The sequence below is a fragment of the Panthera pardus genome, unplaced genomic scaffold, assembly GCF_024362965.1.
Source record: "Panthera pardus isolate Hobbes unplaced genomic scaffold, ASM2436296v1 HiC_scaffold_3, whole genome shotgun sequence".
In the NCBI taxonomy this organism is placed as follows: Eukaryota; Metazoa; Chordata; class Mammalia; order Carnivora; family Felidae; genus Panthera; species Panthera pardus.
Genome location: NW_026526876.1, coordinates 9,307,059 through 9,328,381, shown reverse-complemented (window position 1 = coordinate 9,328,381; position 21,323 = coordinate 9,307,059). Strand labels below are relative to the sequence as shown.

Here is a 21,323-nt window from a genome sequence, read left to right as displayed (position 1 = left end):
CAGAGGGACCCGGGCCCCCAGCACTGGCCTCACCTTGCTGTAAATAATCTGTAGTGTTAGAGGGATGGCCTCCCGGTCACCATCGATGCCCAGGCGCTTGCTGCCAGGACCTGTGACACACAGACAGACCGTCACTCCCTCTCATCTCGGGGGAGGGGGGGGGGGCCCTCGCCGGCCCCGTGTCCCCCCTGGGGCCCAGGCGGCACTCACCCGAAGCCTTGATGGCACGTGTGGCGGCAGAGTGACCCAGCTCCAGGGAGTGGAGGAAGATCTCTGTCATCTTCTCCCCGGTGACGAAGGTCAGCTGCAGAGGGCGGGGGGCGGCATCAGAGGGCAGCCCCCGCCCCTCTCTGCTCTAGGCCCCGGGCTGCTAGGGCAGGGGGCGGGGCGGGGGCGCCAGCGCCGAGGGGCGGGGCTCGGCGCCGAGGGGCGGGGCTCACCTCCGTCTGATAGACCTGCAGCAACACGGGCCGGGCGGCGAAACGGCAGTAGTAGAGCAGCATGTCCGCCAGGATGGGCAGCTGGGCAGAGGAGCCGTCCAGGGGCCGGGATTCAGCCTTCAGAGACTGCTGCGGGTGGGGGGCGGAGCCAGAGTGGCAGGTGGCCGGCAGGACACAGAATGCTGGGGGGGGGGCACCCACAGCCCAGCCTTCCTCCCACCCTTCCCGCTCAATTCCAAGGACCTCCTGGTCCTCCCTGGAGGCTCCAGGCTGGATCCCCCCCTCAAACCAGGGGGCCTCCAGCAGGTGCCCCCACTCCCCCCGCCCCGCGGGGGCCACCGACCTGGCACAGGACCTCCGGCGGCAGGTGCATGAGACCCAGCACGTTGCGCTCGTACCAGGGGTCGAGCATGCCGAGGTAGTGGGAGATATCATTGGTGCTCTCCAGCTCCTGGGGGAGGGTCCAGGGTCAGTCCCTGCGCCACGGCCCTGCGCACCCCCCACGCCCTCCGCGGCCCCAAGCGGAGCCTCCCCGCAGCGGCCCTGAGAGAAGTCTAACAGCTTTTAGTCTACGTCACGCAGCGAAGGGCCGCCCCCAAGCGCAGGGCAGGGGCCACTCCTGGGAGCGAGGCTCGCGCAGAACGAGGTGCCCCTCGAGGCACAGGCGATGGATGGCGCCCACTCTGCGCCCCCACGGCGCGTGGCGCGGGGCTGGGGACGTACTGCAGGGCTGGGTTGCCTGGGGGAGTCCGCGGGGAGTGGGGGCGTCTGGCTCGCAGGGCTGGGGCAGGCGCCGGAGCCCCGCTTGACCGGCACGTAGAAGAATTGGAGTTTGAACAACCGCGTGAGGAGGGGGCGGTTGTTCTCCAGCCGCCTGGCAGAGGAAGAAGGTGGTAAGAAGCGGGGACCCTAAGGGCCCTAAGCCCGCAGCCCGGCCCCCCCCCCCCCCCCATCTCCCCGCCCCGGCGCCCGCACCCCCGCCCCCGCTCTCACCGCAGATTGCTGTAGGCCCGAGCCACCTTCCCCGAAATCCGATCGGAGCCGAAGACCACGACGCGGAGCGTGGACGCCTTGGGGTCCTCATCCCCGCTCAGGAAGGGGCGCCGGCGCTGGTGGCGGGAGGCGGGGGCCAGGAGCCAGCTGGGCAGCTGGGCGCTGAGCTTGGGCTGCGGCAGAGAGCGGGAGCGCTGGGGCCGGGAGGCCGGCGGCGGGGCCGCGCCGTCCAGGGGGCCGCAGAGGCTCCCCGTCCGCCGCAGGGGCAGGGCTGCGTCCGCGCCGCCCTCCGCGCCCCGGGAGTCCCGCCGCAGCACCAGCTGGCTGGTGCTCTTGAACAGTTTATAGATCCTGTTGAACTTCTGCCCCGGCCGGCGGTGGAGCCGGCGCCCCTGGCCGCCAGGCCTCTTGGGCCACTCCGAGGAGGAGCTGTCCTCGCTGTCCTCCACGTAGCCGCTGTCCACGCCGTCCGAGAGGCCTGACACGAAGGAGGTCAGCAGCTGGCGGGGCAGGGTGGGCTCTGAGGCCTGGGACGAGGCAAGGGACAGGGTGGAGTCGTGGAAGACCGCAGAGCTGGTGGAGAGCAGGGAGTCCCTCTGGGCGCAACGCCCTTCTGTTTCCAAGTCGTCGTCGTCGTCCTCCTCCTCCTCCTCCTCGTCCCCCAGGATCCCTGGCTGGAGCAGCTCCTGTTCTTGGAGCAGGATTTCCTGCAGGACGTCTGCAAGGGGAGGCACCGTCTGGGTGTCTGGGCCCTTGCAAGCCCTCTCGCACACCCTGGGGACGGGTGACAGGCTCAGGCCGACTGGCCCGGAGGAGAAGAGGGCGGAAGGGGGGTTAAAGGCCAGCCCGGGACTTCAGGGCTTCCCCCTGCTCTGCTCAGCTGACGGGGCCGGTGGGAGGCGGGTGCACAGACCCGGGAACAGGAAGCGCCCTGGCCGCTTTGGGGGACGGGAGTGGGCACCGCGAGGGCCCCAACCGGGGGCTCACCGAAGCTGTCCTGGTTCCAGTTGTAGGTGTGGCACCTGGCCACCGGGATGGGGATGGTGCAGAGTTTGCCAGGTTTGGCGGTGTCTGTAACAACAGGGGGACCCGTGGTGAGGGCTGGAAGGGTCTCAGACAAGACGCCAGCATGGGCCACACGAGACTCAGTGGGAAGCTGGGACACCTGGCTCGCAGCCCGAGGACCCTCCGTTCAAGCAGCCCAGGTAGGTGCCAGGCCTTTTTACAGGCTGTGTGGATGTGGCCAAGTCAGCCTCCGAGCCTCCCCTGACAGGGCCCGAACGGGAGCACAAGGGCACTGTCTCATCGGGTGTGGGTGACAGAAGACCGTGTCCCTTCTCCTGGAAGGGGCAGAGCTGCAGAAAGGATGTTTTCTAGGCTCCTTGGGGGCGAGGCGTGGCCTCCAAAGGGACCCGTAAGGACTGCATCCTTCTGCATGATCTCTGGTGGGAAAACGAAGCCGCCCGCCCCCAGGTAGCACTCTCTTTCTCTCTTGCCACGGCCGGCCAACCCTAACATCAGGGTAACGACAGCCGGGGGTCCCCGAAGGACTGTATGGAGCAGACCCACCGGCCGGCTGGGATGCTCACTTGGCCGTGGGGAAGACGCGCCCGGCTCTCCCAAGAGCCTCACCTAAGACACCAGGGAAGCCGGCTTTCTCTCCCACCGCCTGCAGCTTGGTCCTGAGCCACTGCCGGGCCTCGGCCGCGTCCCCGATGCTGGACGCCAGCTCCTGTGCCTCCGCGGTCTCCGTGAAGATGTCTTCCAGCTCGGCCAGGCTCTTGGACTGAAACCCCAGGGGCAGACGGGCTTGCTGCCGAACCGCGGCTCGCCGGCCCCACTCCTCCAGGTCCCGGGGTCTCGCCGACGACAGCACCCACCGGTCTCCTCCCTGCCTCATCACCCACCTGCACTCACAGCTGGCCAGGGAGCCGAGCCTCCTGCCCGGGGCCCCTCTTCTCGGGACACGGGCGCCAGAGAAAGGCCCAGACCAGGGCCAGAGCACCGCCAACTTGGGGGGGCGGGGAGTGCTAGTCCCGAGCTCGTCGCTGCGGCCCAGAGAGGGGAAGGGGCCGGGCTGGCCCGGGTGGGGGGAGGCCGGCGTACCCGGGAGACAGCAGCACCGGGACAGGGCCAGAGAGGGACTCCGCTCTGATGGGAGGGGAGTGATGCTAAATAAACCCCAGGGGCCCCGGGCACATACCTGCAGCCTGCAGTGCAGGCCTGGGAGGTCGCAGTGGGGCCCGAAGGTGGCCTGGAAGGCGTGAAGGAGCAGCGTGGTGTAGGCGCTGTGGGGCGAGTGGCCGGGTGCACTCAGCCTATTGGCCACGGCGAGGAACTCGGCCTGAACCTCCACCGGGTTCAACAACAGCACAGTGCTGGGGACACAGAGACGGGGCTGTGGGGAGGGCAGCACAGCCACGCACCTCACGTCTGACGTCTGGCGGTCCTCAGAGCTCGCCCGGCAGGGCCTGCAGCCAGGAGCTGGGCCAGGGGCTCAAGGGTCCCAGTTCCGAGGGGAAAGCTTACAGTCTGCTTTTGATAGTTTGCAGCCAGTATTTTCAAAGACCCTTTGCAAGTGGAACTTCTTCTTGAACTTGGGAGAGCCACCTCCCAGGGTCTCACGGGGATGGGAGGGGAGCGTGTGCCCAGCCACCTGTGCGTGTCCCATCGCCGGACCCTGGGCTCCGAGCCGGCATTTACGTTTGCTGGTCATGGAAAATCTCAGCCACGCCCAGGCGAACCCCCAAGGTGTCAGTCACTCAGTTAATAGTTTACCGCAGGTGACTGCTCTCACGTCACCCGCACCAACCGCCCGCCGCTGCATTTTCTCCAAGTGTGTTGGAGCCATCCCGGTTGTCCCAGCTGTAGATGTTTCGGGATGGCCTGCCCGCACGGCTCCCGTCCTCACTGGCCTGCGCGGTGTTTAAACCCGGCGCAGAGAAGCAGGTGCCGTCGGGACCGGGCTCTGCCAGAGTACCCATCGTGCAAGGGGGAAGCTAATGTCGGTTTCTCTGTTTGTAAGGAGAAGGGGGCAGGCCTGCATGAGTGACTGGGCCACCCTCCTTCACTGAGTGCTTGATCACTCCTTCCAGAGACCCGTGCTGAGTCCTTGGTGTGCCGGACGGGACCAGCCGGGCACGCGCTCTCTCCGCCCGCTTGTTCCCTCCTGCCGACAGCGAGACCACCACTCTGTTCTAAGCTCCTCCTGCTAACCTCTTTGGGCCCCAGATCTGACAAATCCCTTTCTCCAGGGGCCCATGTGACACTTGGACATCACAGTATGCTTTACTTCCCACAATGCCCGGAGCTCAGTAAGTGCAGAGGGGCTGGTGATCAGCCCTGGGTAAGCGTTGTTTACTCACGACACGGAAGCATTTTTGTACCCTTTCTGCCTCTCCCAAAGCCTGCCTCGGGCTTGTTTTGTTTGTTTTTATTAGAAGGAACTCATAGGTGTTTGCTGTACGGTGTGAATGTGCAGTGAGCCCCTGGCGCTGGGGGTGAGAGGGCCGGGGTCTCTGGGCTCTCGAGCATTCGGGTGAAATGGCAGCCACATGCCTGGCCGGCCGGGACCCATGAGTGGATAATGGAATCATTCTGGGAGGATCACAATCACAGCTGCCTTTTAAATAAAATAGAATAGACTGAGACACAGCCCATCCTAGGGGGTAGGGGTGAGTTTCACTTTTTAACATTTATTTATTTTTGAGACAGAGAGAGACAGAGCATGAACTGGGCAGGGGCAGAGAGAGAGGGAGACACAGAATCGGAAGCAGGCTCCAGGCTCTGAGCCATCAGCCCACAGCCTGACGTGGCGCTCGAACTCACGGACCGCGAGATCGTGACCTGAGCTGAAGTCGGACGCTCAACTGAGTCACCCAGGCGCCCCGTGAGTTTCACTTTTTAAAGCTTGTTTCAGTGTGTGTGTGTGTGTGTGTGTGTGTGTGCGTGTGTGTGTGTGTACAGCAGGCTTTCATATAAAATGCATTTTTTTAGGGGCACCCGGCTGGCTCAGTTGGTGGAGCACGGCACTCTTGATCTCAGGGTTGTGAGTTCGAGCCCCACGTTGGGTGTGGAGATGACTTAAAAAATAAATAAATAAATAAATAAATAAATAAATAAATAAATGCATTTTTTTTTATGGTAGGTCCTAGTCAAAATGGTTTGGAAAATGCTATGCTATTTATTAATTTTTTTTAAAAGTGTATTTATTTTGAGAGAGAGAGAGACAGAGACAGAATTCCAAGCAGGCTCTGTGCTGTCAGTGCAGAGCCCGACACGGGGCTCGAACTCTTGGAACCGTGAGATCATGACCTGAGCTGAGATCAAGAGTCAGACACTTCACCGACTGAGCCACCCAGGCGCCCCGGAAAATGCTATTTTAGTAACAGGCGGAAATACATCGTAGAAAGCTCGTGGGCTTTTGAGGAAGACCGAGGTTTAAATCCTGGCTCAGACACTCAATAGCTGTGTGACCTTCGGGAAGTCACTTGGCCTCTCTGACCTCCAGTTTCCTCATCTGAAAACGGGGGGTAGAGCGAGGTTATCCTTGCCCTGTACCTGGCATGATTGATGCGGGTGGTTTTTAATGTTTGTTTCGTTTTTAAGTCTCAGAGCCGTTTAGCAATCTGAGGAAAGCCTCTCAGCCCAGAGAAACAAACCTATGTACCAAATGTCACCAGCTATCCCAAGGGGTTCCTGGTCCTCTTGAAGGCTTTGCTGGTGGCTGGGGATTTGGGGGTGCAGTGATGGAGGGAAAGCCAGATGCATGGAGTTGGGGGGGTGGCATGGGTGTGGGAATGTGGGACCCCTCTCGAGAGCACTCACACGGTAGAACTGCGGTGACTCCTGATGGACAGGCCCTGCTCGGCCCTCACCAGCCGCTGGTAGGAGATTCCTGTTGCCAAAACAAACGAGAGTGAGAGTCGGTAGGTTTATCGTGCCTCGCTGTGACCCCGCCCTGGCCAATGAGGTCGGGGGCCTGGGGACGAGACTCAGGCCCCGTGCAGATCCGCTCCTCTGAGATGGTGGGCACAGGGCCCGAGGCTGCGAGGCGGCCGGCCTGCTGTCACCTAGGAGTTCTCTGGCCATCTGGAGGCACGGGGGCCCTCCCAAGCATGTGCGGGCCCCCAGCTGGGTCTCCAACGGCCCTCCGCGCCCCTGCCTGGCTTCCCACGGGCTCTTAGGACAGCTGGGTCTCCCTGACCCTGTCCCTCCCAGGCTGGGTCCTGTCCCTGCCCCTGGCCACAACACCCCCACCCCCAAGCCTTTCTCTCCAGCCTCATCTGCCTCGTCAGCCCAAAGTCTCTCCTTTTCTCCTGCGACCTGACCCAGGTCTGCGGCTGGAAAACAGAGCCTTGACAGTAAGGATTCGGTTGTGTACCCACCACGGTAAGGTTAAACAACACTGGCCCTCCTCACCGACAAGGGCACCAGAAGCAGGGGCTGGGATTCGGGGGGCAGGCAGCCTCAAGGGGGCCCCTGTCAGGGGGCAAGGCTACTCTGCGACTGGGTGTGGGCCGGGAGGAGGAAGGCAATCCCCCTGGATAGGTGCAAAGCCAAGACCGGGGCCAGAGACAGCTGTAAACAGAAAGGCCACGATTTTTGTTTCATCAGTGGTGGAAAATTACTAATTCATGCTATTCTAATTTAGGACCTAACTGTTTTGATTTGGGGCCTTTTGTTTGATGTTTCTCTTAGGTAACTGTCACATGTTCAGAGGTTGAAGTTATGCTTATTTTGATGGGAAAGTCCCTGAAACAGTGGCTACTGCCATCGGGACCTGGGACACCATCTGGTGGCCACTTGGGTGAGTGACAGAGGCCAGCTCCCCTCCTGGCCCCCTGCAGGCCCCCCAGTGAAATGCTGTAGTGGAGACATCACTTACCCCCCCCCCCCGACCGTCCCCCCCCCCGCCCCAACCTCAGAACACACAGCCAAGTGAGGTCTCTTGACCCTTCTGTACACATTCCTTTTGCTATGGAAGAAAGCTCAAAGGCCTTGCCTGCACACAAGGAGCCCCTGAGCAAGCCCCACCTGGTTCCACGGAGTCACCGGGACGCAGGTCCTTGGTTCGTTCTACAGAGAGTCTGGAGGAACCCACGGAGATGCCTGCGGGATGGCCTCCAGCTCTGCAGGGCCACCAGGCCAGGGGGGAGTGAGGCGTGACCCTGCTGCCCCAGCCAGTGGTCCCCGCCCCCCGACAGGCCCAGTCCGGCTCTGCCGGGCCACTCTTACTAGTGGGTCACACATGGCGGGGACCTGTTCGCATCTCCCCAACACCCTTCCCTCTTCTTCACCAAAGGGCACAGGTTGATAGATCACATTTTTTGACCTCCCTTGCAGGTGTGGGGTGGGGGCTTCTGGAAGACCCCATTTTGCAACCTCCCTTTCCTCATTTCTGTTAACTGGAATGGGGACATGATGGCCACAGCTCCTGCGGTCATTAGACCAAGAAGTGACACCGAGGGCAGTGTTTCCTGCTAAGGATGGTGAAACAGAAAAAAGAAATGATTCTGGAATGTTCAGCCCTGTGCCAACCTTGGGCTGCCTTCCAGTGGGATTTTTTTTTTAAATGTAAGAAAAAAAAAATAAAGCCCTTTGAGTTGCCACAACTATTATTCTGGGGTTTCTGTTTTGGGCAACCAGCTTACTTCTAACTCCTCACGCCCTGTGGTTTCTGGAACAGCTGCTCCCTCCTTTCCCAACATCTCTCCCCCGTGACTCTGTGATACAAGAAGTCTATCTTTGGCCATGATGTTGTCTTTCGGTTCCAGGATCCTATCCAGAGTCCCACACTGTATGTAGCCTGGCCTCCTCTACCCTGTAATGGTTCCTCAGTTTCTCCTGGGACACCTATGCATTTGGGGTGAGATGTTCTGTGACTAAAACCCCCACCCGCTAGTCAACGATGTTTGACTTTGGTTCAAGGAACCTATGCCTTTTATTCCATCATCAGAGACTTAAAAAAAGTATGAAATATAAATGTCTATGATCACTAAGATCCCAAGGGAGATTTACTGCCACTGAAGAATATTCAGAATTCACCTGCTACCAGGTGATGGGCAGAGGTGATCGAGCCCAGGTTTGTACCTGCTTTGATAGAAGGTCAAAGGCAGCAAGTAAAAAGCAAAGCAGCAGGGGAAATGGCCCAGGGAGGAAAGTGCTTACAAAACGGTGGCTGGGATGGGGCACCTGGGCGGCTCAGTCGGTTGAGCGTCAGACTTTGGCTCCGGTCATGATCTCGTGGTCACAGGTTCAAGCCCCACATCGGGCTCTGTGCTGACAGCTCGGAGCCTAGAGCCTGCTTCTGATTCTGTGTCTCCCTCTCTCTCTGCCCCTCCCCTGCTCGTGTGCTGTTTCTCTCTCAAAAGTAAATACACATGAAAAAAAAAAATGGCAGCTGGGACAGCCCAGGATTTTCCAGTCACGCACAATGGTCTGCCTGTGCCTCTTGGCATAGAAACAGCTCTATGCAGATGTGAAAATACATTGCTGGCATCGAAGGATATGGTTTTGGGAATCAAACAGACATAGCTTCAAGGGAGTAGAGCTCTTGTCAGCTACGTGAGCGTAGGCAATGTCTGGAGTTCAGGTTCATCCTCTGGAAGGTGGGAATAATAGTAAATACCCAGGTCGGGGGGGAGGAGGTTCCTGAGGACAGATGAGACCAACCCAACCATCGCCATCATCATCATCACCATCGACAATGATGGTCCTACTTTTTTTTAGTGTTCATTTATTTTGAGAGAGAGAGAGAGTGTTCTTGAGCAGGGGAGGGGCAAAGAGAGAGGGAGAGAGAGAGAATTGCAAGCAGGCTCCGAGCTGTCTGTGCAGAGCCCGACACGGGGCTCGATCCCACGACCTGTGAGATCATGACCTGAGCCAAAACCAAGAATCAGACGCTGAACCGACCGAGCCTGAGCCGCCTGGGCGCCCCACGATCCTACTTTTGACCGGGAGGCTCAGAGAGCTCCCGTCACCTGTCCGAGGAAACCAGCTAGTAAGTGACAAAGCGTAGGTCATACCACAGCCCGCCCATGTTCCTCCTTCCCTCACACCCGACTTTACAGCAAGAAACATGAAACTTCTGAGTCTCCGTTTTCTCAGGTCTGACCTGGGAATAGTACCACTCTTCCCTGCACCCCCTAGGGCTGTGATCGGGGGAGGGGAGGTGCAGCCACCGAGGTCTGTGGGCTTTGAAGGCCGCACAGTGACTCACACATATGATGCCCCCTGTCGCCCCTCGGGATTACAGATACATTCTTTGCAGGCGAGCGGTGTGGTCTACACAGCTGGCGGGGGCTTGGAGTAAATATTTGACAAACATGTGGGCTGAATCCAAGGGGCTGCGGTGGGCAGGACCCGGTGGCACTGACGTGAGGTTTCCTGCCACCCCCAGAGTGGAGGCAGCCAGGCCACCCTATTGGGGTGGAGTCAGGAAGAAGGGGGAGGCCCGAAGGCTTGATAACCTGCCCACTTCCTCCACCACCCAGCCACATCAAAGCAGGATCGGCTGTTTCGCTCATCGCCATGGCAACTGGCTCCATACGGCTCCTTGGTGAAGGGCCCATGGTCCCCTGTCATCTGCGCCCCGTAACCTGATCAGGACCTGTCTCTCAAGGTACCGCTGCCCCATCCTTACTGCCCCCAGCAACGTGAGATCCACGGAGGCCAGCATTCACCTTCAAATTGCTCTAAGGGGGGAGGCGTTATTATACTCCCATTTTACAGATGAGGTTAAAAAAAAAAAAAGAAAAGAAAAAAGCTCCTATAAATTAAAGAAATGTCTTGCCAAAGGCCTCACAGCTCGGTGGCCTCAGACCAAGTACTGGTGACTCTGCTGAGTGGTTCAGCCTCAGCTTCTCCCGTGGCCTCCACTCCAGCCTCCGCCCCACTGCCTCCCTCAGCTGGGGGCGGTGGGGGGGGGGGGCGGATTGTGGGTGGGGGCACTCAGGAATCAGGCAACGACAGTCCCACAGGCCGAAACGAAAATCTCACTAAAGCACTTTCGAAGAAGCCCACTGAAGGGTCGTGCAGAGAAGGGTAATTTAGCTTAATTTACTCTTCGCTACTGATGAATCAGGCAGGGCTCAGGTTCTGGAAACGAGAGGCGAACCCGGGGACGTCAGATGAGGGAACTGACTTTTGTTCGGTAGAAAAGAGAACCCCGCAGGGTATGGCATTACCCTCCTCTATCATCTTAACTAATTTCGTATCTAATTTTGCAAACGTATTCTCGCTTCTATGAGGAACTTGTCTTCAAAACTTTATCTATCTATCTTATCTATCTATCTATCTATCTAATTTGTCTATCTTATTTATTTATTTATCTATCTATCTTATTTATTTATTGATTGATTGATTGATTGATGAGAGGCAGAGAGAGAGAGAGCAGGGCAGATAGCACGGAGCCTGACGCGGGGCTCGAACTCACAAACTGTGAGATCAGGACCTGAGCCAAAATCAAGAGTTGGATGCTCCACCGACTGAGCCACCCAGGCGCCCCCTGTGAGCAACTCCCTCAATCAAGGGTCTCATACCATCCTTTAAAAAAGTTCTGCCATCTTGCTGGTTCCCTCAGTAATGAGTGCAATGTGTCTTCCACGAAGGCTTACTATACATTTGCACAGGTTAGGTTTTTGTTTTTTTTTTTTAACTTGAAAATGACTCTCTGACGTGAGAGAGTTCATGATTTCCTATTTTGGTTCTGCTTTCCCCGGAAGAGGACAAGTTGTGAGCCCAGGCGGCCTGGCATAAACTGCCTCTCCAGGCATCTGCCTTCTCTGCCATCACCAGGACATCGGAGGCGTCACACGGTCCCCGGGCACTGTTGAGGGCAAGGTGCTCAGCAGTGAGTGACTGGGGTTCCCAGGGTCCTCTTGCGTGGAGTCCAAGAACCCTCATTCCATCTCTGCCTCCAGTTCCTCCTCTGCCTGGCTCTGGTCCCCTAGGCTTAGAACCCCGCCGTCCCCAGCATCCGGCCTTCACCCTTCCCAGCCAGCCCTCCACGCCACCTCTGCTCGCTGGGCTGCCCAGAACACAGTCTCTGCTCAGCGGCGTCCCCAAAACATCTCAAGGCATAGCGTGCATTCAGGGGAGAAGAGTCAGCCGGTTCTACCTGAAATTGGGAAGCCGTCTTCCAGCGTGCAAGTGACACAGCCCTCCATCTCCCTTATCCATTTCAAAGTAAGAGTCACTTAGATCTTTGATTAGCGACTGAAGGCCCTGCCAAGATGTTTGCATTTTAAATCCTTTCTGTCTAAATTAGAGAAGGGAAGAAAAGCTCAGCATTCTTGTTGAAGGAATTCTGGTCGTCGGCAAGACGCCCAGAAGCAATACAGATCTGTTGGGTCTGGGGGAGCTGTTGGAAAGAAGGGAATGAAAGAGAATGACCCTAAACTGGCTTGTTCACTTAGGGTGCCTTGGAAAGTCAGATTGGCAAGCTGTCTATTCCTCGCGTGCCTGACTACCTTTCCTCGTACAGCACCTTCTCCTTGAGGCCTCCCTGATTTCTTCGTTCCTCCACCCAAGCCTCTGGCATGCGGCCAGGTCCCAGGAACAGGTGGGCTTTGGCGTTGGCCAAGCCTAACCAGTGCCTGCTCCGAGCCTTGGTAACCACAGACAGCTGACTGGTTGGGCAGGGAGGTCCGGTGATTGGCTGGCAGGAGACAGACAAAGCTGATTGGTTGGGAGAAGACCGCCCAGCTGACTGGCTGGGAGGAGAGAGATACACTGATTGGTTAAGAAGACAGATAACCTGATTGGTTGGGGGAGGACAGCTCTGCTACTTGATTAGGAGGAGACAAATCAGATGATTCCAGAAAGAAGTCAGGAGTCCCTCCAAAGGAATTTACATACAAAGCTGCAGTCCTGAGCTTTCTAGGGTCCACGGATTGTTGGGGAATAAGACGTAGTACTCTTGTCCTGTGTGTGTTTAATGTGTATGAAAAGAATTAAATGCTGTGAGCCTTAAATAGGGCCTGATGCATTTTCTCTTAAAAGAAAAGAAAAAAACAAAAGTGGGATTATAACATACAGTTTTCGGGGGGCCAGCATTTTTACTCAACAAGTTACTCAACATCTTTCACCCTGGGTAACTCTGTATCTACGTCTTTAGTGGCTGAATAGCTACATAAAAGCTTTGAATTTTATGCTCTCAAATCTGTCAGCCTTTTCTAATTTCTTTCTTTGGGGGCAGGCACGTTTGGCATCTATTCACTCTAGGTGGTCCATGTATGTAACCTAGTTTTCTTCTATGATATTCATGGTTTTGTCTTCCACACGTCAACCTTTCATCTACCTGCAATTGATTTTATGTTTGAAATAGAATTATTACATTTTTCTGAGATAGAATTATAACTCGTTTTTAATAATAATATTTATTAAATGACTGATTTTATTCATCACTGGTTTCAGGATGCCGCTTTGTCATAGAACAAATCTTTCTATATTTAGCCTGTTTCTAGCCATTCTACGTTGTTCCGTTAACTTATCTATTCTTATACCAATAGTGCACTATTTTAATAATTTAAGCCTTATAGTTATAGTTGTAACAGACCTAGTAAATAGTCCATTTTTATACTGTTAAGAATACATAAATACATGATAAATGCATGAATAAATGCTACCAGAGAGCATTTAGTCTTTCACATAGATTTTACTTTCTTAAATCTTAAAAGATATTGTTGGTATTTCTTTTAATCACTGTTACATTTATTTCCACGACACCTGCTGTTACTACAATATTGATTCAATCTGGCAACATGTCTCTTAAATTACTTATCCTTCAGTTAAGTTTGTTTCTCTATGTAGCTTACTCAATCTCTCTTCTTTTGTATTTTTAGTTGCAATTATAAATTGTTTTCTTTTTTTCCCCCCTCAACTATGTTTTCTTACTGGTTAATGACATATGGAAAAGCTCTTAGCTACCTGTTTACTAGTTCAGACAGTTCTTCAGGTGATTCTCTTGGCCTTGACAGATAAGCAATTGTTTGATTTCTGCATAATTAAATTATCTTTCCGAAAGAGGAAATAGTCTTTATTTTTGCCTTTTTGCATAGGCAAAAATACTTGTAAGCACAAAGATGAAGGTTATCGACTTAAATGGAAATGCCTCTAGTATTTCGCTGCGGGCTGTTACCTTATTAAGAACACTTCCGTGTATTACTAGTTTCCGTGTATTAGAGGGGTTTTAAATATTAGGAACGAATGTCAAATTCTATCAGATGTTTTAGGGGCATCTACCGAGATGTTTATGTGACGTCAGTGTTTTGAGCGACTGCTGTTGATGAATTACTTTATCAGGCCACCTCACAGTAAATCTTACCAATCAGGTTTTCTCTTGCTCTGTAACCGTTTTCGAGGACCTCGTTTTCATGTCTATTATAGCACTTGCAATTTTGCGAGGATTCCTACTTACTTCTCAGACCCCACAGGTGAAAACTTAGCACGAGGCCCTTGTCCACACCTGTCAGGGCACCCATCAACCTGCCTGTTCCCGTCACCCCCCACTTCCCTGGCCAGGACCGAATCTATGCACACATCATTTCCCTATTTGATCCTGAGGCAAAGAGAACAAGCAAGGGCCTGTCGTCAGTATTGTGGGGGCTTCTCTGTCTGGCCTGGGCAGTCTCAGAGACCCTTTGGCAAAGCAGAGCACAGGCAGAGACCACGTAGTGGGGTCTCCTGGCCTTGAACCCCGAAGGATTCCTCCTTGAGTCACCTCCTGTGTTCACTGCTCTCAGCCCTCCGATGCTGTGTGCACCAGGAAGGGGAGATCCCGGCCCTGTGCACCTGCCCCCCTCAACACTCACCTGGGGCCTTGAGTTCAGCATCAATGAAGGTGAGCAGCTCCTGGCAGATACTGCAGTAGGGAACAGGCCAGGTCAGGAAGCGGTGGTAGGTTCTGGCTGCTTTCAGAAGGAGATCTGAATCTGGCGGGAAGTGTGGTGTCTGGGATGGAAAGGGAGAGGCAAGCAGAGACGTCCGGGTAAGAGAGAGCTCACCGATATTCCAGAACATACCCTGCTCCTTTCTGATACGTTCCGCAGAAGGCACACTGCTCCTGGCAGCAGTGTGTCCAAGGACGAGGGCAGAAAGAACCGGAAGTTACCCACAGGGCGTGACTTACAAATGATAAAGGTGGCACCCAGAGGCACCTCTACTGTAAGGGCCGTGACTTTACCACACGTAATATCTAACGCACGAGAGCGCCCCTCTGAAAAGCTGTCACCTTGGGGGTCATCCTAAATGGTGCCGTTGCCGCAACTCATCTGGGGTAATGGTCTCCGATGCCTAAACTACCTTTCTTTCAATACTCTCGTTGAGGCAAACGTTTATGCTTTGCATGGATTGGTTCCATGTACGTACGGTCATCTGATGATGCCACCGGTCTGGTGAATACGGGATGATCACACCGGGGGACACGGACTCCTGGGCTACAGAATAAGGTGGACCTAAGATCTCTCAGCAGGATCTGTTTCCTGGCTCGTGAACAGGCTGTTGACAGCAGTCCCCTCCACGGGAGCCTGGATATACCAGGCGCCATGGCATCCGCACAGACTTATGGAGGCCCTTCAAGATGGCCGCTCTGATGCCATCAGAGGCTTTGTATATTTAGCCTGTTTCTAGCCATTCAGGGAGTTATGGGGGCTGCTCTGATGCCAGAGGGTTGACACCCATTTCAAGGGCGTGGCTTGACAGATACCCTAAGTTGTCTCCGGAGGTGTGAGGGCTCTGTCCCCATGGAGACCGTCCCTCCCTGTCCCCTCTCACTTCCCCAAGCTAGCCCGCCCCGGAACTTACGCAGAGAACAGTGGAGTAGAAAAGCAGAGCCAGGGGGGCGAGAAGGTCATAGGTGCCCTTCTCCTGGACCTGTGGACAGGACAGGAAAGCAGCGTGAGGCTCATCACAGGTGCAGAACAGAGCAGCGTTTCCTTTTTCTGCACTTTCTTTTTTTTCTTACGTGACAGGCGACGTAACCACAAGGAAACAATGGGGGAAATACAACTTAAAAAAAACCAAACACTCACAATATCCCCCCTCCAAATGAACGCAACCACAGCTAACGTGACAATGCTTATCCTAACACCATTTTTCTCTTTGTACTTGGAAATCATAGCGTGTATGTTTTTACTCCTAATGTTTTTACCCTATAATGTTATAAACGAATTTGTTTTGCTGCATCATCTCTAAGACCACCTTTCCCCCACCCCTGGTGCTCCTGGTTACACATTTCCTTTTCATTTGTGTGGTAAATCTTTTTTCAAATTTGTTGTGTGTCTTTTACTTGTATAGATTTTCTTCTGATGTCCTGATATTAGAAATGCTTATTTGTCTTTTACGGATTTTTGCTTTTGTGTGCAAACACCATGTAAAATTCATATTTCCTTCCTTTTTTGAAGCTTCATTTTCTTAAATTTAAATCTTCAATCCACTTAGAATACCGTATGCTGTATGGTATGTGCTAGGAATCTCACTCTGTATTTTTCCAAATGTTTGGTAAATGTTCGCTAAATCATTTAATAAACCTTACTGATGCAATTTTTTTGTATATTAAAATCTGTTTATACCTTTGGATAATATCCATCTTTTTATTGCCTGTAATAATATTCCTTCTGATAGATCTCCGTAATTTATTATTTTGGACACACGACATTATTTTCTTGCTAAATACTTTTGCAATGAAAACTTGGTGCACGTTACTTTTTCTGTAATTTGGATTATTTATGTAGGTTAGGGTTCAGGAAGTGGAGTCGATGGATCAAAGACTATAAACCTCGTTCTGACCTCTGAAACGTGTTGCCAAGTTGCTTTCCGAAAGGACTGTGCCAGTTACAATACCCTGCGTGTATGAAAGTACCAGTCTCACTATAGCCTTCCCCGCACTGCTTATTACAATTTTTGACCACACTACAGACCCATGTGATTTAGAATTCTTTGGTCCAAATGGTAAAGGTCTCGGCCCCTTCCGGAACTCGTGGGGGTTGAAGATGCAGAGAGGACCCCACCACCGTGCTGTGCCTGGTGGCCTCAGCAGGCTCAAGCAGAATTCTCCTTCTCTTGGCCCCGAACAGACCAGGTGCCTGATACACCTGCTGCTGGGCCCCTTCTACAAAACCCTCCCCTCTTGTCACGCGGTAGTGGATATTTGGGCTTATAAGTTAAACGCTCCAAAGGTGGCTTAGGCTCTTCTGAGTTGGTGTGCTTATGGATCAGGGTATAACGGTACCCGGTAAATGATGGTGCCAGAATTGGAACCTTGAGTGCCTTGGTAAGCCAAGACTTCCCAAGGGACAGCTTGAGAAAGTCACGTTTTCCAACACAGTTACGTATTTAAAACAAAAATGAAAAAAAAAAATTAAGCACAGAATTCTTTATAAAAGAGCCAGAATCCTCTTTAGGGACTCACAATTATTCTGGAACCCCAGCCCAGCTGAGCCCTTAAACACACTGCTGTTCTAAGTCATCAAAGCCTATTTCTTACGGACCGGCCGTGAGACAAGGTCTCAGTTTCCCTTTCTAGTCAGTTTTCTCCTCTGTGTCTGTTTTTACGGATCTTTTCGAGGAAAGGAATTCGGGAGAGCTTCCTCTCTCCTTTCTAGTCAACACTTGGACTTACAAGCCATGTCTGTCTTAAGAAGCAGCTTAATTAAACTCAGATCCGTGGCTCACGAGTCCTCGTCTTCCTGGTGAAAGGACCACAGCCCTTCCTAGAAGCCTTCGACTCACAAGCACCACTGGAACAGAAAGTTCCCAGCGCCTTTGCCAAGCCCCTCGGTGGGCCAGGCACCCCACAACTGACACTCCGTGGGGGCCTTTCCCTTGACTCTTCAGTCCCAGGCCGGCCCTCACCTCTCGAGTCTTCTGCAAGATCTGCTCCAGGAGGATAAGGAAGTGGCCCGGATCCCTGCTGACCAGCTCCTGCAGGCTCCAGCAGTTGAGACACAGCCCGGCTGGAAAGGCAGAGAGAGAGGCAGGTGTTCAGCTTACGTCTGGACAGAAGTGGGAATCCCCAGGGGCACCCCTGGGGTATTCCTTTCTAAAGAGTCTGAGAAAGCTCTGAATCAACAGTCAACTCTCTCCTTCCTCATCAAGACGCAATGACAAGCTTCTTATTCCTGCAGATAATGGCTCAAGAGACAGAGATGGGCTGGGATCCCCCTTAGGGGCCGTGAGTCTGCACCCCTTGCCTCTGGAGAGCTATGGTTCTTCCACCAACCCGGCTCCCCTGGTTTCCTATAGGGGGTGCCGGAGCATGCAAGGTGCAGGGAAGGAGGGCAGAGGCAGAGGGCGCTGGAAGAATAAGGGGAGGAGCCACAGCAAGCCCCGCCCCAGGAAGCAAGACCAAGGCTACCACAGCCCTGGGACTTCCCAGGACCGCCTGGCCACGGAGCCGAGGAAGGCGGAAGCTACATCCATCTACCTTTTGAAAGCTACAGTGAGCACTTGGTCATTCTGTAACTTCCCCAGACTTTTGCACTCTGTCAGGCTCCGTTTCCCCGCACTCGGCCAGGGTAAACCCCTAGAGATTAAAGGCGCTGTCCTAGAGGCCTGTGTGTGCACGCGCACACGGGCGCATGCGTGCAGTGGAGGGGAGAGGCGTAAGGGTGCAAACGGATCGACCACGAATTTCACGGAGCCCAAGCTCCGGGAGCCTTCATGTGCAGGGGGGGTCCTTCTAAGGTCGGGGAGGCCCAAACGGTGTTTTCGTGCGGACATCGGTTCTCAGAAAATTTGCAAAAGTCGGATCTTTTTTGTGTTCTTTTCCTTAATGATGTCGTCCCCCTACCTCAATTCTATACACTTAGGCTTCGTCAACACCTGGGTAGGAAGTGAACAGGGAGCAAACTGCCATCTATGTGGCATCTATGTGGAACCTCAGGAAGAGGTTCCCGTGGTTGTTATTTCACGGACAAGGCAGGTGGAGTTGTGAGAGGTTCAGTGACTGGGGTGAGGTTATAGCAGCCAGTGAGAGGCAGTTTTAATACAGATCTGTTGAATTCCAAAGACAGAGGAAAGCCTCTCAAAGGCGGTGGCATTAGAGCTGAGACCTGGGTGAGAAGGAGCCAGCTACGGGCAGTTCTGAGGGAAGAGTTCCAGGCAGCAGGTGCAAAGGTCCTGAGGGAGGGAGGAACCAGGTGTGTTCAAGGAGCAGTGGATATCTATCTCATGGCGTAGTTAGCGAGGCAAGTGAGACACGAGACGTGAAAAATCTTAGAAGCACGAGAAATTATTACAGGCAGGCCCCGGTCTTCAGAGATACAATTGCCCCAGCCTGTATCTGGAAAGATCTAGAAACCAAGGGAACCATTCCGGGAAGAGCTATCTACGAAAGCCTAGCTGCTCTGTTGGAATCAGTAGTTGTATTTCTAAGCAGGTTTGATAGCTTCTTCAAGGTTGTACTTCGACACACGGGAAGAAAGCAAGATACGGTCCCGGGAGAAGGAATATGTTACAGGAGCACAGACAAACTGCCATATACCGAGGGCCTACTCTCCATCGGGTGCTGTGCCGAGCACCAGCCCACGGGAGGTCCAGCCCACGGGAGGTCCAGGGGCTCGGAACCACAACCTGCCGGCTTCTGTGAGATGTCCAGTGCTCACCATAGCCCCTGAGGCTTTCTCGGGCCCCGCGGACCCCACCCCTGCTCCCCCAGACCTACCTGACCAGGAGGTAGAACAGCGGCTGAGGCTGAGGCCATGCAGGCAGCGGTCCAGGGCATGCTGGATACGGTCCTCCGTGCACGTCGTGGCCCCTGGCTGCATCCTGAGTCATCGCCTGCATGGGGGGGGAGGGACAGACACCGGTCAGTCTGGAGAGCCCCAGGCTTAGGGAGCAAATGGCCTAGCAGAGCAGATGGCAGTCCACAGGCACTCCCAGCCCGGCCCGATCAGCCCTGCTGTGGCCCCAATGCCAAGGGCGCAGTATGGAGGCAGAGAGCCTACAGCTGTTGGAGCCCAACAGCACAGAGATGCAGGCTGCCAGGGGTGGGGAGCTGAGACGGAGGCCCGCCTGGCCCACGGGGCAGTGGAGCAGCCAGACCCCAGCGGGCAGGGGGCTCCTTGAGAAAAATCAGAATCTTAAAGCCACCGAGCAGGGGCTTTAAGAAAAGGCTGATTAGCAACAGGTGGGGAGCCACGAGAAGCGCCAAACGCTGAGAGCCTCAGCGGGGCCAGTGCGGCTTCTTGGCTAACGTGTGGGGGCTCCTGGGGCCCCGGGAAGCCACGGCAGGTGGTTTAGCACGGTGAATAAACCCGGTTTCTGGCAGCAACAGACTCGGACTCAGAGCGTGACTCTGCTGTTTAGCAGCGCACTTTAGGCAGACTTTTGTTACCTTTTCCCAACCTCAGTTTACTTCTCTGTAAAATGGGGATAACACGGCACTGACCCTGTAGGGCTGTCGGGAAGAATGCCACAGTGGATGTGCCAAGGAAGCTTTCGAGACACGAAGGCTATCCTGCTATAGCCTTGGCCAGACTCACACTCTCCCGTGTTCACCCCTCTCAGGGCGGACCCCGAGGCTGGCCTGTCAGGCCAGGTCCTGGAGGGAAGCCGGGGAAGCAGAGGTCCACTCTGTGGAACTGGGGACGGACCAGGAAACCACAAGCAGAAGCACAGAGCTCAGAGCTGAGCCATGCAAACGAGATGCAAAACTGTGAAGTCCTAACGCGGACCCGGCTGCGTGACCAGACCACTAGGTGCATGGAGGCCCCACGTAGGCAAATAATCCCCCTACTGCCCCAGCCTGGGAGGAACCACACGCTGGCCAAAGGGAACATAGTCCCTTTGTGAGCTGTCCAGTGTCACCTCACCTCAGTGAGGTCCCCGGTGGGCCATGCACCATGGGGCTGTCTCCCTCTCTCTGCCCCTCCCCCGTTCATGCTCTGTCTCTCTCTGTCTCAAAAATAAACAAACGTTAAAAAATAAAAATAAAAAAAAAACCCAAAAACAAGGATTGGTACTGGCATCAGGCCAAAGGGGGAGCCCACTCTGGGTCACTGGGAAGCCTCCCGGAAGGGACACTTAAACTGGATGAGGGAGCTAGGAGAGAAGTGAGGGGAAGAACATTCCAGAAAGAAGAGACGGCATCTGGGTGCAGGAAGGAGCCTGCCAAGGACTGAGACCCCGGAGCCGAGGGCCAGGTGCCACCACCTCCTGGCTGTTGAGGCAGCCGACTGAGTTCAGAAAAACTGCCACTCGTGACTCAGGACCATGGACACTGGGTGCTTCCGTTAGCAGCATCTGGAAGCCCAAAGTTGTCCCCGGGCCCTCCCAGGGCAACTTTCCCAGTCACCTTTGGGCCCTTTGTCTGCTGACTCCTCGACGGGTAGCCCAGGCAGTGGATCCACTGACACTGGGCCTGACCGGGCTGATTCCAGGCTGTCAGGCCCCTCCCTCGCCTCGATGTGCTGGTTGGTCCCCGGCGTGGATGTGCCTCCTGGGGACGAGTATTTGTCATACACCCTCAGCCTTCTACCTTCAGCCCCACTACAACACCCCGTCCAGCTCAGAGCTCTTCGGATTCAGAGCTAACAGAACCTGCCACAGGAGGTGGAAAATCAGGCACCTTCCAGAGGATGACTTTGGGGGCATGGCTGGCTGGCCCACATGTCCACAAGGGACCCTTTGCCCGAAGGATAATCTCTCCCCGTTAGCGCCAGGGTGGGTTCTTGGAGGGAGTTCAGAGGTCACCCCCCCTCACGCCCTTCATTCCACAAAAGGGGAAGCTGACACCCAGAGAGGGTAAGTAAGGGGCAGCCCGGGGGGCGGGAGCCAAAGCTGGAAGAACCAATGCGGATATCAACAGACCACGGCGTCAGGCGGGACTTCTGTGTTCCCGAATTGTGGGGACAAAAGGTGATCCATGACCTGCCTGCTCCTGTAATA

General features: G+C 54.8%; 1 protein-coding gene across 4 annotated transcripts in view; it reads right to left on the bottom strand.

The window, feature by feature from the left end:
- Positions 1-21,323, bottom strand: part of PIK3R5 (phosphoinositide-3-kinase regulatory subunit 5) — a 69,719-nt gene that overhangs the window by 4,425 nt on the left and 43,971 nt on the right. For 3 of the 4 annotated variants that reach the window (XM_053892802.1, XM_053892800.1, XM_053892801.1), the window contains 14 exons: positions 19,099-19,214; positions 17,289-17,389; positions 15,240-15,308; positions 14,249-14,387; positions 6,261-6,330; positions 3,637-3,811; positions 3,066-3,219; positions 2,421-2,504; positions 1,434-2,151; positions 1,164-1,314; positions 784-891; positions 441-569; positions 211-304; positions 34-110 (listed from right to left, as the gene is read on the bottom strand). In XM_053892802.1, coding sequence (XP_053748777.1) covers positions 34-110; positions 211-304; positions 441-569; positions 784-891; positions 1,164-1,314; positions 1,434-2,151; positions 2,421-2,504; positions 3,066-3,219; positions 3,637-3,811; positions 6,261-6,330; positions 14,249-14,387; positions 15,240-15,308; positions 17,289-17,389; positions 19,099-19,201 — 2,172 coding nt within the window. In that variant the 5' untranslated portion in view covers positions 19,202-19,214. The remainder of the gene's footprint in view (positions 1-33; positions 111-210; positions 305-440; positions 570-783; positions 892-1,163; positions 1,315-1,433; positions 2,152-2,420; positions 2,505-3,065; positions 3,220-3,636; positions 3,812-6,260; positions 6,331-14,248; positions 14,388-15,239; positions 15,309-17,288; positions 17,390-19,098; positions 19,215-21,323) is intronic. The other variant, XM_053892803.1, reaches the window with a different exon arrangement.